The sequence below is a fragment of the Delphinapterus leucas genome, chromosome 15 (genome assembly GCF_059928025.1).
Source record: "Delphinapterus leucas isolate spDelLeu-1000000601 "Yukka" chromosome 15, BTC_Dleu_Yukka2, whole genome shotgun sequence".
NCBI classification, from domain to species: domain Eukaryota; kingdom Metazoa; phylum Chordata; class Mammalia; order Artiodactyla; family Monodontidae; genus Delphinapterus; species Delphinapterus leucas.
The window spans coordinates 37,784,030-37,797,198 of NC_143143.1; the positions used below are offsets into that span (position 1 = coordinate 37,784,030).

At 62.7% G+C, this 13,169-nt stretch overlaps 2 protein-coding genes and 1 pseudogene across 4 annotated transcripts; all 3 read right to left on the reverse strand.

Annotated features, from left to right (window-relative positions):
* Nucleotides 1-64: 64 nt before the first annotated feature.
* On the reverse strand, nucleotides 65-1,752 carry ANTKMT (adenine nucleotide translocase lysine methyltransferase). 3 transcript variants are annotated; one of them, XM_022594396.2, is made up of 6 exons: nucleotides 1,645-1,752; nucleotides 1,331-1,494; nucleotides 1,006-1,110; nucleotides 766-906; nucleotides 496-546; nucleotides 65-366 (listed from the first exon to the last, which is right to left on the reverse strand). In XM_022594396.2, the coding sequence occupies exons 2-6, from the start codon at nucleotides 1,490-1,492 to the stop codon at nucleotides 145-147; spliced, it is 681 nt and encodes a 226-aa protein (XP_022450104.1). In that variant the 5' UTR covers nucleotides 1,493-1,494; nucleotides 1,645-1,752; the 3' UTR covers nucleotides 65-144. The 3 variants fall into 3 exon arrangements, with proteins under 3 accessions (XP_022450104.1, XP_022450107.1, XP_089752571.1); XM_022594399.2 differs by lacking the exon at nucleotides 496-546; XM_089896445.1 differs by lacking the exon at nucleotides 1,645-1,752 and having other exon boundaries at nucleotides 1,314-1,611.
* Nucleotides 1,741-5,142, reverse strand: LOC149747439 (uncharacterized; annotated as a pseudogene).
* A 5-nt stretch (nucleotides 5,143-5,147) lies between these two features.
* Nucleotides 5,148-10,805, reverse strand: METRN (meteorin, glial cell differentiation regulator). The gene is made up of 4 exons (XM_022594391.3): nucleotides 7,242-10,805; nucleotides 6,551-6,951; nucleotides 5,576-5,635; nucleotides 5,148-5,499 (listed from the first exon to the last, which is right to left on the reverse strand). Exons 1-4 carry the CDS (start codon nucleotides 7,337-7,339, stop codon nucleotides 5,183-5,185), a joined length of 876 nt encoding a protein of 291 aa, XP_022450099.2. The 5' UTR covers nucleotides 7,340-10,805; the 3' UTR covers nucleotides 5,148-5,182.
* Nucleotides 10,806-13,169: the final 2,364 nt, after the last annotated feature.

Genomic DNA, 13,169 nt, shown 5'->3' on the forward strand with positions numbered 1-13,169 from the left:
TGGGCCCGTGAGCCATGGCCGCTGAGCCTGCGCGTCCGGAGCCTGTGCTCCGCAACGGGAGAGGCCACAACAGTGAGAGGCCCACATACCGCAAAAAAAAAAAAAAAATCAGGCTGGAACCCACTGAGTCTTTATTGTGTCCACTCAGCCAACCTGAGAACTGGGGGCTCCAGGTATGGAGGCAGAACTAGGCCCTGGGACAGCCTGCCCAGCTGGCCCACCACTGTGGACATCATAGGCCCAGACGCGGTCCAGGCCCTCACCCAGTACAGCCACAGGTTGCCAGGTGGGGAGGGGGAAGCGCCCAGACACCACTCGGGCTCCTGCAGGCAACTCTGCCTGTAGCTTGTCCTCCAGCAGTGGGAGCTATGGGGGAGAGGGGAGGTTGGGGTGGGCAAGGTGGAACACAGCTCCCCCTACCCAGCTCCTCCAGGCCCAGCACCTACACTGGGGATGGCTTGGGCCTCCCATGGGGTCAGCAAACCCCAGACCTACCACGCTAGGAGCCAGGAACACAGACACATTGTGGCAGTCCCTCAGGCTCACCTGCAGGAAGAGGAAATTACCCCAGCAGGGATTGGGGCCCCAGCAGGGAGGGAGGTTTGGTGGGCATTGGGTAACTGCAGCTTCCAAGTCCCAGCTCCAGCCTGCCCAGGTGGCAGAGGTACCTGGCACTGTCAGCAGGGTGGCCAAGCTACCAAGCTAGAACTGGAAGCATGAAGATCAAGGGTGGGGTCTGAGAGGGTCCAGGACTCCCTGGATTACCTTCCAGAGGTTCTCACGGCGGTAGCTGACATTGCCCGCACATCCTGCCCTCCAGGCATGCAGCCACGCCAGCCCCACCAGCCACGGGTTTAGCTCATAGCCCACAGCTGGGCGGAGACCGCACTTGTGGGCAGCCAGCACCTGTGGGCACAACGAGCGTCAGGACCAACAGATGGGGCGGTGCCCTCAGGGGAGGGGTCAACAAAGACGCTCCCCAACACACACGAACACGGTCCTTACAATCCTGCCGTCGCCAGAGCCCAGATCCACCATCTTTCCTGGACGGCCTCGCAGCAACGACAACACGTGCTCCACCTGCCTGGCACTCGCGCCAACATAAGGCACCTGTACAAGGAAGCAGGCGGCAGTGTGAGGGTGGGGGGCCTGCCTCCTGGGCTTCCATTCTTAGAGTGGCCTGTCCGGTCTTACCTGAAGGAGGTCCCAACCCACAGCCGAATCGGCCTGGAGTAGCTGCACCCTCCGCCTTAGCGCCACACTCCAGGCCCCGCCCCCAGCCCGGACCCGCCCGGCCGGCAGCTGGTCCTCACAAGCCTTGGCCCAGCACCTGCAGCCGCAGCGGCACGCGGCGGAAGCCCGGCTGCAGCAGCAGCGCCCACACGGTGTAGGCGACCAGGCCCGAGCCCGCCGCCACCTGCAGCAGCTCCAACGCGCCTAGCCGCCGCTCGCGCAGCTCCGTCAACGCCTCGGCCGGGTCGTCCTGCTCCATGGCTGCGGGAGAGCGGCTCAGTATTTCCCCACCTCAAGTCCCCTCCCCGGCTCAGGTCCGAGACCCTCATGACCCGGCCCGGACCTGGAGAGGGCCGTCCTCCCCACCGCCCCCGACCTGCGCGGCACCCCTACTCCCCGCTCCGCGCCTACCAGACCCGCGGCGCCGCGCCGGAAGAGGCGGACGCGGCGAGACACCGGAAGCGGCCGGGAGAGCCTGAGCAGCCGGTCCGCTCGCGTTCCGCTCCGTCCGGGTCCAGGGACCCCCCCCCGCGGGTTCCGGACCGCGGAGCCCTGGGGTCCGGGGCTACCCTCGCGGGTTCTGGCCGCACAACATCCTGCCTGTAGCCCGCGTCGCTCAGCCTCGTTGGCCCATGCCGCAGATGGTTGCTGCGGGCCTGTCCTGGGCGCTGCGGACCCCTGGGGCTGCACATCCCAGCGCGGGGAGACGCCCGAGGGAAGCGGTGCCGTGGATCCAGTTGACTGGCAGCGAAGGTCCGTGCGGTGTGGCTGGAGGCCAGGGGCGGCGGTCAGCCCGGGGGAAAGGGCTCACCGGGGAGACGCCGCCCCGCACACCCCGATAGCCAGCCAAGGCCAGGAGCAGTCGCGGGGAGGCCACCCGGGCCCCTCCCACGGCTGAAGGCAGTTAGCCCGAGTGCGCAGGAAACGCAGGATGCGCAGGCTTCGGCGGGGGCGGGGGGAGTTTGAGCTTGGCTGAAGGGCAGGGCGGAGGGGGTTGATAAGGAGAAATTTAGCAGAACCGAGAAGACAGATGTTGGCTCTCTCTGAGCGTCATGGGAGGGGAGCCGGATGTGAGGTGCTGGGCGCTCTGGCAGCTGGCCCAGTCAGGTGGATGGGAGGAAGAGCCCCAGGAACTGGGGAGACCACCTTCCTTCTCCAGAAAATGTAACACACACGAAGAAAGATTGAGTTCCCGGAAGTGACCTGATGAAGCCTGGGAATGAGAGAGGCAAGTGCGGGGACAGAGCCAGGACCCCCTCCTCACCCCACCCTGAGGCCAGACGTCCTTGAGTGGCAGAGACTTGTCTGCACACAGGCCCTGGCCTGGCTTCTCATCCATCCACGGCATCGGTCAGGAGGGACGGAGGCTGCTTCAGGCAATGCAGGCATGCTGGAGACCACTGCCCCCATCCCCAAGTGCAGACTGCCGCACACTTGGCCCCAGCTGCCTCCACTTGGGAAAGACAGGTGTTCCTGTGGTAGGAAACCCCGGTGCCATGCTCCCAAGACCTGAGCACTGGAGCGGAGGAGGGCTGCTCCCCACCGCCATCTCAGAACCTTCTGTCTTCTTCCTGGCTGTCACCTGGCCCTCCCCATAAAAGGAGGATGTGCACTGGGCTTACACAGCATCCCATTCTTGTCTCTTTTGTTCCTTGTATTATTCCTGGTGCTAGAGCAGCACCTGGTACCTAGAAGAAACTCAATAGAAGCGGGTCGACTGAATGAAGGCACCTACCCCGACTCCCCAGTGTGCACACCCAAAAGTCCCTCACCTTCACACCTGCACCCTGCTCCTCACCTTTGGGTACTGGGCACTCGAGTGCATACCTGTGTGAATGCACATGCCCAGAGGTGCCCCAGAGGCACCTGCTCCCATAGCTCCAGCCCTCATGCTCACCCACACCGTTTCCCCTTGGCCACTCCCCTGTGGGCAGGCATGAAGCCCCTGGCCCAAGCCTTCCAGGCTCCTCCCAGAGCACCCTGGGGCTCCTCTGACCCTGTCAGCCACACCCACTTCTGCCCTTTCTGCTCCTTTTGCTGGTTGCAAAGCCAACACTTTCTCTGGAGGAGGGTGTGTGCATAGGAGGCGCTTCCTGGGGCAGGTGGGCAGAGGCCAATGTCCAGCCTAGGCCCCAGCCCAGAGAAGATGCCCTACATTTTTCTGGACAGATGGTCCCAGAGGTAGTCCACAGTGACCACACTGGGTGTGGCCATGGGCCTCTGTCCAAACAAGGCTGTGGGGAGCTGGCCAGAGAATTAGGGCAAGAGCCAAGGATGAGGTGCTTCTCAGCGCTGGAGGCGAAACCCTTCTCAGGTCGGGGTCTGCATGGGCAGTGCAAAAGCCTCCCAAGATGAACAGGAGGATGACAGGAGAGCACACTCACCTCCTCCTCCTCTGGTCTTTACTGAGATACTCCCTGGTGGTGGGAGGGGGAAACAGGGATACAAGGGTCTGCAGTCCAGGAGAGAGATCCAGGCTGGAGATCCAAATGTGGGGTCATCAGCACGTTGATCGTATTTAAAGCCAGAAGGCTGGCCCAGTTCTCTAATGAGGGAATGTCGGAATGTGCGTGGAGAGGAGAGGTCTGGTGCCTGAGCTCTGAACAATCCATGGGTGCCGGTTTGAGTTTGGGGACGCGAAAGGGCACAGCAAGGAGCCTCAGGAACAGCAGAAGGTGGGAGGAGCCCAGGGGAGCCTACCATCCAGGATGACTGTGCTCCCACCCACAATTCTCACCAGTCCCCACAGCAAATGGCCCGTCCAAGTGAAAGGAGTGCATACCCGACACGAGTGTAGCCTTAGACAGCCTGCCCCACGGAAACTCCAGGGCAGCCACTGGAGTGATGCAGTGTTCACACAGGGCGTGGCAACATGAGGTACCTATATCAGCCGAATATGGCAGAAGTGGCCCTGTGTATCCTTGTTCCTCTCCCAGCCTCAGTTCCTGCCTGCAGGATGGCAGGGCCCCTTCTCCAGTGAGGGCTGCCAGGCAGAGATGGGAAGTTGTTTCTGGGGCTCAGCCCAGGCACCCCCACCAGACCTGAGCTGTGGCCCTCTTTCCCAGGAGCTGTGGGGCTGGGTCAGCAGAGTCAGCTCCCTCTGGGCTCAGTAGTCCCACGTGCACCCCCATCCTGGGGCCTTTCAGCCTCAGGGCCATCAGCTTTGTCCAGACCGCGCTGGCCCTTTATGTGGCTGAGGCTGGAGAGGAAGGCGGGGGCAGCGACAATGAGGCCAGTGGCGGGAAACGGTCCTTAGAGACCCCATTGTGTGCCCCCGCCCACTAGAAATGGGCAACAAGCAGGACCCTGCAGAAGAGACCCCACAGCCGTCAGGATGCTGGGCACGTTGCAGGGGCCTGTGGACAGAGGGGCCCATTCTTCCCCAGGGGCAGAGTGGGGCCAGGATGACTCTGCTGGGCTTGCAGCGAACCACGGGGGAAGTCGGTGGCCCGCCAGATTGCAGCCCCTTCCCTCAGGTTGGGAGTGGTGTCGCCTGCCTCCCCCTACAAGGGCCTCCACCCACCTCAGACCTTGGGTGTTATGGCCCCTTTTCCACTCCCACTCTGAGAAGTGGAATCACCTGGCATTGGGGGCAGCAGAGCTGAGGGTGACATGAGTGGGGGTCCCTGCATGCCCCCACCCAGCAGCAGCCCCTCTCCAGGGCGTGGGCTGGGTGGCCTTAGACATGGCACCACTGCCCCAGAGCCTCAGTCTCTGGCTCTGTGAAGCGGTAACTGGGCAGTGCCGGGGGCTGTGGGAGAATAAAATGAAGTGAGGCAGGCCCAGGGCTGGGCTCAGGCACGAGCACCCGATGCACATTGGTAAATGCAAGCTGCGTTCTTATTGGTTATTGCTATTACCTCGGAAGCAGTTGGTACTGTGATGCCATCTGGAGGTCACCCCCCCACCCTCCTACCCACCCCTCCCCAGCACCCTGCTCCCAGGCCCCTCAGTCCAGCACCACCTCACAGGGGTGGAGGTGGTCAGCATGGGCAGCTGTGTAGGCACGGCTGAATTCCTGGAAGCGGGGTGCACAGCCCAGCCAGGCCTCACCGAAGCGGCTCCAGCCCATGAAGAGGAAGGTGCCAGGGCCAGGGTGGACGCCACAGTGCAGTGGGGTGCGAATGGAGGCCTGCGCCTGGCCCCCAGGACCCCCCACCCGGAACAGTGGCAATGTCTGGCGGAGGACACGGGCGGCGGCCACGGTGATAACAGACTCCTGCAGCTCTGTGTCGTGGGCAACCCCGTGGATGGTTCCATGGATCACTGTGGGGACACATGTTGGACAGTGGCATTCAGGGGAAGGCAGGCCCCTGGCTCGCCCCACAGCAGGGACACTCACCAAAGTCACTGGTGCACACGGCCAAGAGGAGCTCGGCATCACTGCAGGGTCTGCAGGCACCTGGCATGCAGGGGAGGTCATGAGTGGCAGCCCTGACCTCTCCAGGACTACCCGAGCCCTTCCCCAGCTGGACACAGGATAGAGAGGGCAAGCTACCAGACCCCCCCTAAGGGCCTGATGGCAACTGGGGGTCTCAGGGACCATGTGTACACACCCTGAAGACACCCTGTACTTGGGGTGACACTGCAGGCTCGTGCATGCATCACACACACGCACAGACATGGGCCTGGGGGCTGTGCCCAACATGCAGGCACAAAGACCCACCGAGCTGGAGCTCAAGGGTCTGGGTGCACGAGGCACATGCTCTTGCACACCCATCTCACAGGCAGCACCAGCAGGCGGTAACCCCTTGGTCTCCCAGAGCTGCTTCCTAGGGCCCAAAGTCACCGGCCCAGCCCACGTGGCAGGAGGTTATGGTGGATTCGAGGGTCAGGAGACAGAGCAGAGACCCCCATCCCCTGTGAGGTTAGGCTCCAAGCTCCAGGAGAGCAAAAAGCTGGGCCTGGTGCCCTGCAGGTAGGCGGGGCTGCATCTCCATGGTGACCGGGCTCACAGTGGACTTCTGTTGTATTGGGCTGGGGGAGGGGAGGGAGGTCACCGCTGGGCCAGGGAGCCCTGGACAGCTTTGGCCGTCATCCCCTCCCCCAACCCTTCAGGGACCAGGGGCCCGGGTTGCCCTGCCCGGCCTCCCCTTCCGGGATTCTGCCCTCGGTCAGCAATTTCCCTAACCCGCAAGGTGAGGGATTGCCCCTCCCCCCCACCTGTCCTGGCGCTGCTACTCACTAGCTGTGTGCCTTTGACAGGCTGCCTCGGTTTCTCCCTCTATGCAGTGGGGAGGACAGGCAGGTTCCCACCCAGCGAGGCCAGGAAGCGACTCCCCGACTCCCACGTGTCCCCACCCAGGCCTGCACTCACCATCCGCACTGAGGCCGTGGGCCTGCGGAGGCAGCTCTGGACGCCCGTCCTCCCGCAGTTCGAAACGGAAGGAGGCCACGCGACGGCTGATGTCGGGATGCGGGGTAGCCTGCAGGAAGAGGGCCCGGCGCTCGCGGGGACCCCAGCGCACGCATCGGCCCCCGGCCGGGCCTGGGCCCTCGGCCAGCAGCAGCTCCAGCACGCCGCCCGCCCGCTCCGCGAAGACTTGGGCGCCTGCGAAGGGCCGCGCCGGCCGCAGGCAGGCGATGCCGGGCCGCACGCCGGGGTCGGAGCTGCCCAGGGTGACGCGCAGCGCCCCGGCCGGGTACAGCCACTCGATCCCGCCCTCCGCACAGGCCAGGGCGAGCTGTCCCACGCTGCCGGGCTCCTGGGTCAGGCCGCTGCGGACCGGAGGGGCGGTGCTGAGGCGGGCGGCCGGCGTCCACACCCGGCCAGCCCGCTTCCGCTGCACCCTCTCCCCGCAGCCATCAACAGCTGCGTCCACTTTGTGGAGAAGGAAACTGAGGCCCAGCGTTCTGGGACTCGGCGGGGGGCGGGGAGGGCAAGGATTCGGTGCCGGGACGGAGCGCCCCCATCCCAAAGGGCTGGCGACACATCTTCCAGCCCCCTCCTAAGGGGTGCGCAGAGTCCCAGGGGGTTGGCCCGCGCGGGGGTCCAGTGGGGCTCGTACCTGCCCCTCCAGCTGCAGCGGTCCTCCGAGTAGCCGGCGCGGGCGGCCGTGGCCAAGAGGCCGAAGCAAAGGGCGCAGAACAGCGCCGGGGTCGGCATGGCGCGCGGGGACGCGCGGGGGCGCGGCGGGAGCAGCCGGGGCGTTGGCCCCGGCCCCGCGCAGCCCCCACCGCCCGCGCCTGCCGGCCGCCCACCCGGCCGGGAGCCTGGAAGCTGCCGGGAGGCAGTGGGCGGGCCGAGCAGCCAATCGCGCCGCGGTGCCCGAACTTTCCACCAATTGCAGCGGCGCTCTCGGGGGTGGGAGGACCAGCCCGTGGCCCAGGAGGCGCTGGGGAGGGGGCTCCACGGCCGGACGTGTTCAGTGTCACCTCCTCGAGGTACCCCGCTACTTCCCCCGCCAACCCCCGCCTCCAGCCTCGCCTTGCTTGCAGTCCTGGTCGGGCCACTGTCCTCCAAGCCCTTGGCCGGTGGGGGGGGGGGTGCCCACTGGAACCTCTGGGGGAGGGGAGTTCATCTGGGTGGCTCTCTCCAAGACTGGTACCTAGGCTTCCATCCCCCATCTCTCCCTAACCTGGCCCTGGTGACTTCCCACAGGCCACGCGGTAACCCAGCGATGAGAGTCCAGGCACTGGGGCTGCAGGCACCGTGGAAAAGCAGGAACAAGGACAGCCCTGAGCCCCAGAATCAAGCCCCTAGTAGGTCGGGACAAGCTGAAACGGGGCCCACTCTCATAGAGGAAACCCCGCCCCCAATGCCAATGTGTAGGCTAGGGAGGAGGTGGGGAGTAGGTTGTCAGATGGGGACTGGAGAGAATGCCAGACAATGGGGAGGAGCAGACAGCCTTGGCCAAGGCCCTGAGGTGTGGACCTGGTGGATGGGACCCAAGAGCCTGGTGAAACTGTGGGGTCAGATTACAGAGGCCTTAGGCACAAACCCAGGACTCCAACCTCACACTGGAACCCTTGAGATCACTGAAAGCTTTAGCTGACATAGATTCTCTGCCGCCTGTGGGTGTGAAGGGTTTTTTTCGTGTTTTTTTTTTTTTTGGCTGTATTTGGGTCTTTGTTGCTGTGCGCGGGTTTTCTCTAGTTGCAGCGAGCGGGAGCTACTTTTCATTGTGGTGGCGGGCTTCTCTTGTTGCAGAACACAGGCTCTAGGCACGTGGGTTTCAGTTGTGGCACACGAGCTCAGTAGTTGTGGCTCGCGGGCTCTAGAGTGCAGGCTCAGTAGTTGTGGCGCACAGGCTTAGTTGCTCCATGACACGTGGGATCTTCCCTAACCAGGGCTTAAACCCGTGTCCCCTGCATTGGTAGGCGGATTCTTAACCACTGCGCCACCAGGGAAGCCCGGGTGTGAAGTCTTTACCCCACTGTCCCCCCACCCCAGCCCTCCTGCTGCCCTGGGCCAGAAGTGCAGGCTGACAGATGAAGGCAGATGGCGCCAAGGGGAAGGGGGGCATTGGAGCTGCTGCCAGACTGAGCATACCACTGCCCCCTCCCCTGGCTCCAGGGCCCTTCAGGGCCAAAGAGGGGCAAGGCATCCTCAGGGCTCAGCTGGCCCCTTGCCCTGGGCAAGGTGCGGTGGGAACCAGCCATCAATCACGATAGCCCAAAGGTGGACACAAGCCAAGTATCCATTGACAGATGATGGGTAGACAAAATGGGGTCTATCCATACCGTGGAATATTATTCTGGTTAAAAAGGAAGGAAATTCTGCCACATGCTACAACGTGGATGAACCTAGAAGACATTACGTTCAGTGAAATAAGCCAATCACAAAAGGACAAATATAAGTCTATTCCTTTGAAGTACCTAAAATAGCCAAATTCATAGAGAAAAATTAGAATGAAGGTTGCAGGGGCAGGGGGACGGGGAGTTGGTGTTTAATGGGGACCGAGTCTTCAGTCTGGGAGGCTGAAAACGTTCTGGGGATGGTGGTGACGTCTGCACAACACTGTGGCTGTACTCGACACTCCTGCACACTTAGACATGGTTAAGGTGGTAAGGTTTATGTGTATTTTACCCAATTACAAATTTAAAAAGGGGTACACAGGGCCTGGCACTGGGCACATAGAAGGCAAAAGAGGCCCCCCTAGAAGGAAGGGAGCGGGCACCCCTGTCAGCTGCCCTTGCTGAGACAGTGGCTCCACTTCTGGCGGGTCACTGGGGCCCTGACTGCCCTTGCACAGGCCTGGGAGGAGGACAGTGGGCTCCAGGCGCCCTCTGGTGGCAGTGTGAGGAGTCAGCCTCAGACCCACCTCCCACCAGTCTGGGGCCCCTGGCTCCCCACCCTCCTCCTCCCCCGGAAAATGGGCTAGTGTCCGTGGGTGCCTGGAAGGGGTTCCTAAAGGGTGACCTAGTCTGGAAAGGACTGAGCTGTGGCCCCTCAACACCAGGCTCCCCCTGCCTTCTGCTGCAGCTGGTTCTTCAAGGGGCCCAGTGGTGATGCTGTCACCCACAGAAGACCACAGAAGGCTGCCTCTCCTCACAGCTCCTGGCCCCACGCCCTGTGGGTGCTTACCTGAAGCACCCAGTGTCATAAGCCATCGGAGGTCTGCCACCCACAAGACAGGGCGCCCAGAAGGCCACACCTGGCCTTGCTTGCTGCTGGTGCAGGAGCAGACATGCTCAGTAAATAACCTGGAGAGTGAGTGCACGGATCGATTAATGATACCCCAAATCTCAGGTAACTCCCTCAACATCTGTGCTCGGTTTGGAGGCTCCTTCATGTGCCCCAAGCTCCAGACCCTTCAGTGCCCTGATCCTCCAAAATGGGCCTCTCTGCATTTCCACTCAAAACCCAAGTCCTGGCAGAGGACTGGAGCGGATGCTGGGACAAGGAGCAGTCCAAGTGAGCCCTGCCCTCCAGCAGGGGAGGCAACCCCACAGGGTAAGGGGCACAGGTGAGGAGCACATGTGACCGAGGGGGGCGCTGGGCTGGTCCCGGGCCTGTGGGAGCAACACAAAGGCCAGACAGAGGCAATGGGGGTGGAGGGATGGGAAAAGTGCCCCAGGTCTGGATGGAGCTTAGGGCCAACCAGGGACAGGAAGCTGGCCAGTGGGAGGTGGAACTTGGCTTCGAGGGGACAGTGAGCCTAGCTCTTGAGGAAATGGTGAGAAAGCCCAAAAGGGTCAAGTTCTCCCAATTGCCCAAGACTTCCCACTTGGGCTCCATTTCAGCAGAAGTGGGGGAGAGGGAGAGATGGGGGCTAAGCAGAGGCCAGCTCAGCCTTGCCCCGAGCTGAGTCTGTGGCCGCTCAGACCCCTGCAGCCAGGACCTCTTGAATGTGTGCTCTAGTTGGCCCAGGGCAGGGCGCTGCACCCCTTGAGGGGGCTGGGAGCATGGGAGCAAAGGACAACGGGGACAGTTCCCACAACTGAGAGCCAAGGGGTGCCAGGAAGCTGCCACCAAGTGACACGCTCCAGTGGTGCCCACCATGAACACTGGCCTGGAATGCTCCTGACCAGCCTGACCTAGGGAGCCCCAGGGTGCTGGAGTGACCAGCCCTCCCAGAGACCCCATCAGGGAGACAGTCATATCTGCCAACTCTTCCGGGCAGCCTGAGCTAGTTCCGCTTCACCTGCACACACCCCCACCTCCACTCCCAGGTGGAATCGGGCCTTGCCCACCTATGAGCCTGTACCTTGGGACACATGACAAGTTTCCTCCCTTGATGAGAAATCCACCCCCCTCCCCGCCCCACATACACCTTGCATCTTCTCTAGGAGCCAAAAACGCAGCTGCAGACTGATTTGCAGCTGAGCTAAAAATAACTGCCAGGCTCCAGCCAGGGCCCGGGGAAAATATCCCATTGCTAGGAGACGTTACTGGGAGACCGCCATTGCTAGGCAACAGGGTTGCCATGGTGACAGCTGGGCCCTGAGTCATCCTCAGCCCCGGCTGCTCCACCCCCCTGCCCCTGGTGAGCCGGGCCTGCGTCCCAGGAGGAGGGAAGGCAGGAAGCAGAAGCTAGAAGCAGCAGAGAGGCCTGCTGCCCACCGCCCGCCACCCACAGCTGCCAGGGCCACCCCACGCTGCGAGGTTCTCACTTCTGTGGGTGCCCATCTGGCTTCGGTGGTGAGGACTGGCAAACACACTTGTGGCCTTCCCACCCCACATGGTTCCCTCCCCAGGCACTCTCGGGGTTCCTGCCTCTGGGTGGGGAGCAGAGGCAGTGAGGGGCCCAGTGTCCATGTGGCCCCACAGCTTCAGAGCAGGAAGCTTCAGAGCCGGCCTAATCACTAGGGAGCACGAGGCTCTCACCACCTGTGCTGCACTAGGATCTTCAGGGCAACCCCTTGGACCCCAGACTCATTTTCCAGGCGGGGAACTACTTGTCTGAGGCCCCATCCACAGAGGGAAGATTTGGGCCCAGGCATGTGGTTCCAGGGCACACATATCACCCCAGAGCTCCCAAGGAAAGGCCTGAGGACCTCCTGTGAGGAGCTTCAGGGAGTTTTAGAGCCACTGCCCCAGGCCTCCAGAGCCATGAGGGTGACCTCCATGGTAAGAAGCCCCATTCCCTGATGTGACAGTGGCTCCCTCTCTCATAGCCTTCCAAGGTCTCAGATCCTCACCCCCTCATGCTCCAGAGCTGGAAAGCCCCAGCTGCCTGGACTGGGGAGACTCCTCCATGCCTAGGCATCAAGACAAGGGGTGCTCCAGTTGAGGGGTGAAGGTACTCCAAGTGAGGGGATGCTCCAGGTGAGGGGATGCTCCAGATGAGGGGTGCTCCAGGTGAGGGGATGATCTAGGTGAGGGACATGGTGCCCTCCTGGCCCTGGAGGGAGGCCAGTGTAGCTGAGGCTCCAAGAGCAAGGGGCCAGGTACAGGGCAAGGCTGTGGGCTGGCAGTGCCAGAGACTCAGGGCTTTGCAGGCTTCAGCAAAGAGCAGAGGGAGCCCTGGGAGCATGGAGACCGCATCTGCACTGTAAAGTGACCCCCCTGCACCTGGGAGAACAGGTGGGGGCAGAGGTGAGCAGGGCACAGGTGTTCAGGAGGCCCCCACAGAGTATGCATGTCCCTCTGAGCAAGAGCTCTTCGCTCAGATTCTCCCAAGGCAGGTGGCCTCTCGGGCCCCTTTGAGGGCATAACTTGCTCTCTGCCTGGGACCCTGGCACTGCTGAGGGGCAAGAGCCCCTCAAAGTGCAAAGTGAAGTCCTGCCTACCAGTCAGGGCACTGTCCACATCGGGGTCCATGCCGACCCACGCATGCTCTCATGGGGTGGAGGCTGAGCACACACTGGACGTTACCCGATGGGTCAGACAGCACTCTCCCGGTCACCCCGAAGTCTTCACGCACCCCCTGCCTGTCCCACCAAGCCTCCCCCTTTGATCAGTGTCAGCAGGATGGTGACTCTTCAGTCCCTGCCACACAGAAGAGCTGCCTTCACCCCCACCAGCGTCCCACACACAGCCAGAGTGGCACCCCCAAACCAGCCAGGGACAGGCCAGGCTGCTCCCCCTCCACTGCCCTCACCTCACACCAGCCCCACTGGTCCCGCTTCCAGTCAAAATGTTGCAAACAACAGCTAGTTTCATTTTCTGTTAAGGCTCTGGGGTGGGGGGGGTGCTGCCTCTCTGCCCTGAGGCTCTTTCCCTGGTGTGAAAACCCAGCTTTGCTCTCCCTGCACCTGGTCCTTCTGCCTTCTCCACTCCCAGGAGGTCCCAGGATGGGCAATATTAGCCTCTGTCCTCTGCCCTGAGCCTGCTGGGAGGCCTGGCATCCCCAGTGGCCCAGACAGAGCCCTCCACACCCTCCCGCCAGACCCCACTGCCCCCCACCCAGCCTGCCCTATAAAGCTGCCACCACCGAGGCCTCCAACCCATTCCAGAGGGAACTTGCCTGGCTCCTTAGGCCTCAGGACCTTTGCACATCCCTTCCTGAACAACTTCGTCTGCCCTCTCACCCTTGGGGCACTCAGTTTAA

Excerpts from the sequence above, each read along its gene's own strand:
- ANTKMT (XM_089896445.1), bottom strand. The coding sequence starts at position 1,562 with ATGAGGGTCTCGGACCTGAGCCGGGGAGGGGACTTGAGGTGGGGAAAT. Across the intron at positions 1,111-1,313 it reads CAGGTGCTGGGCCAAGGCTT|GTGCCTTATGTTGGCGCGAG; the intron begins GTGAGGACCAGC and ends TTCCTTGTACAG. Across the intron at positions 367-495 it reads TGTTCCTGGCTCCTAGCGTG|CTCCCACTGCTGGAGGACAA; the intron begins GTAGGTCTGGGG and ends TCTCCCCCATAG.
- METRN (XM_022594391.3), bottom strand. The coding sequence starts at position 7,339 with ATGCCGACCCCGGCGCTGTTCTGCGCCCTTTGCTTCGGCCTCTTGGCC. Across the intron at positions 6,952-7,241 it reads CGCTGCAGCTGGAGGGGCAG|CGGCCTGACCCAGGAGCCCG; the intron begins GTACGAGCCCCA and ends TCCGGTCCGCAG. Across the intron at positions 5,636-6,550 it reads CCACGGCCTCAGTGCGGATG|GTGCCTGCAGACCCTGCAGT; the intron begins GTGAGTGCAGGC and ends CCTGCATGCCAG.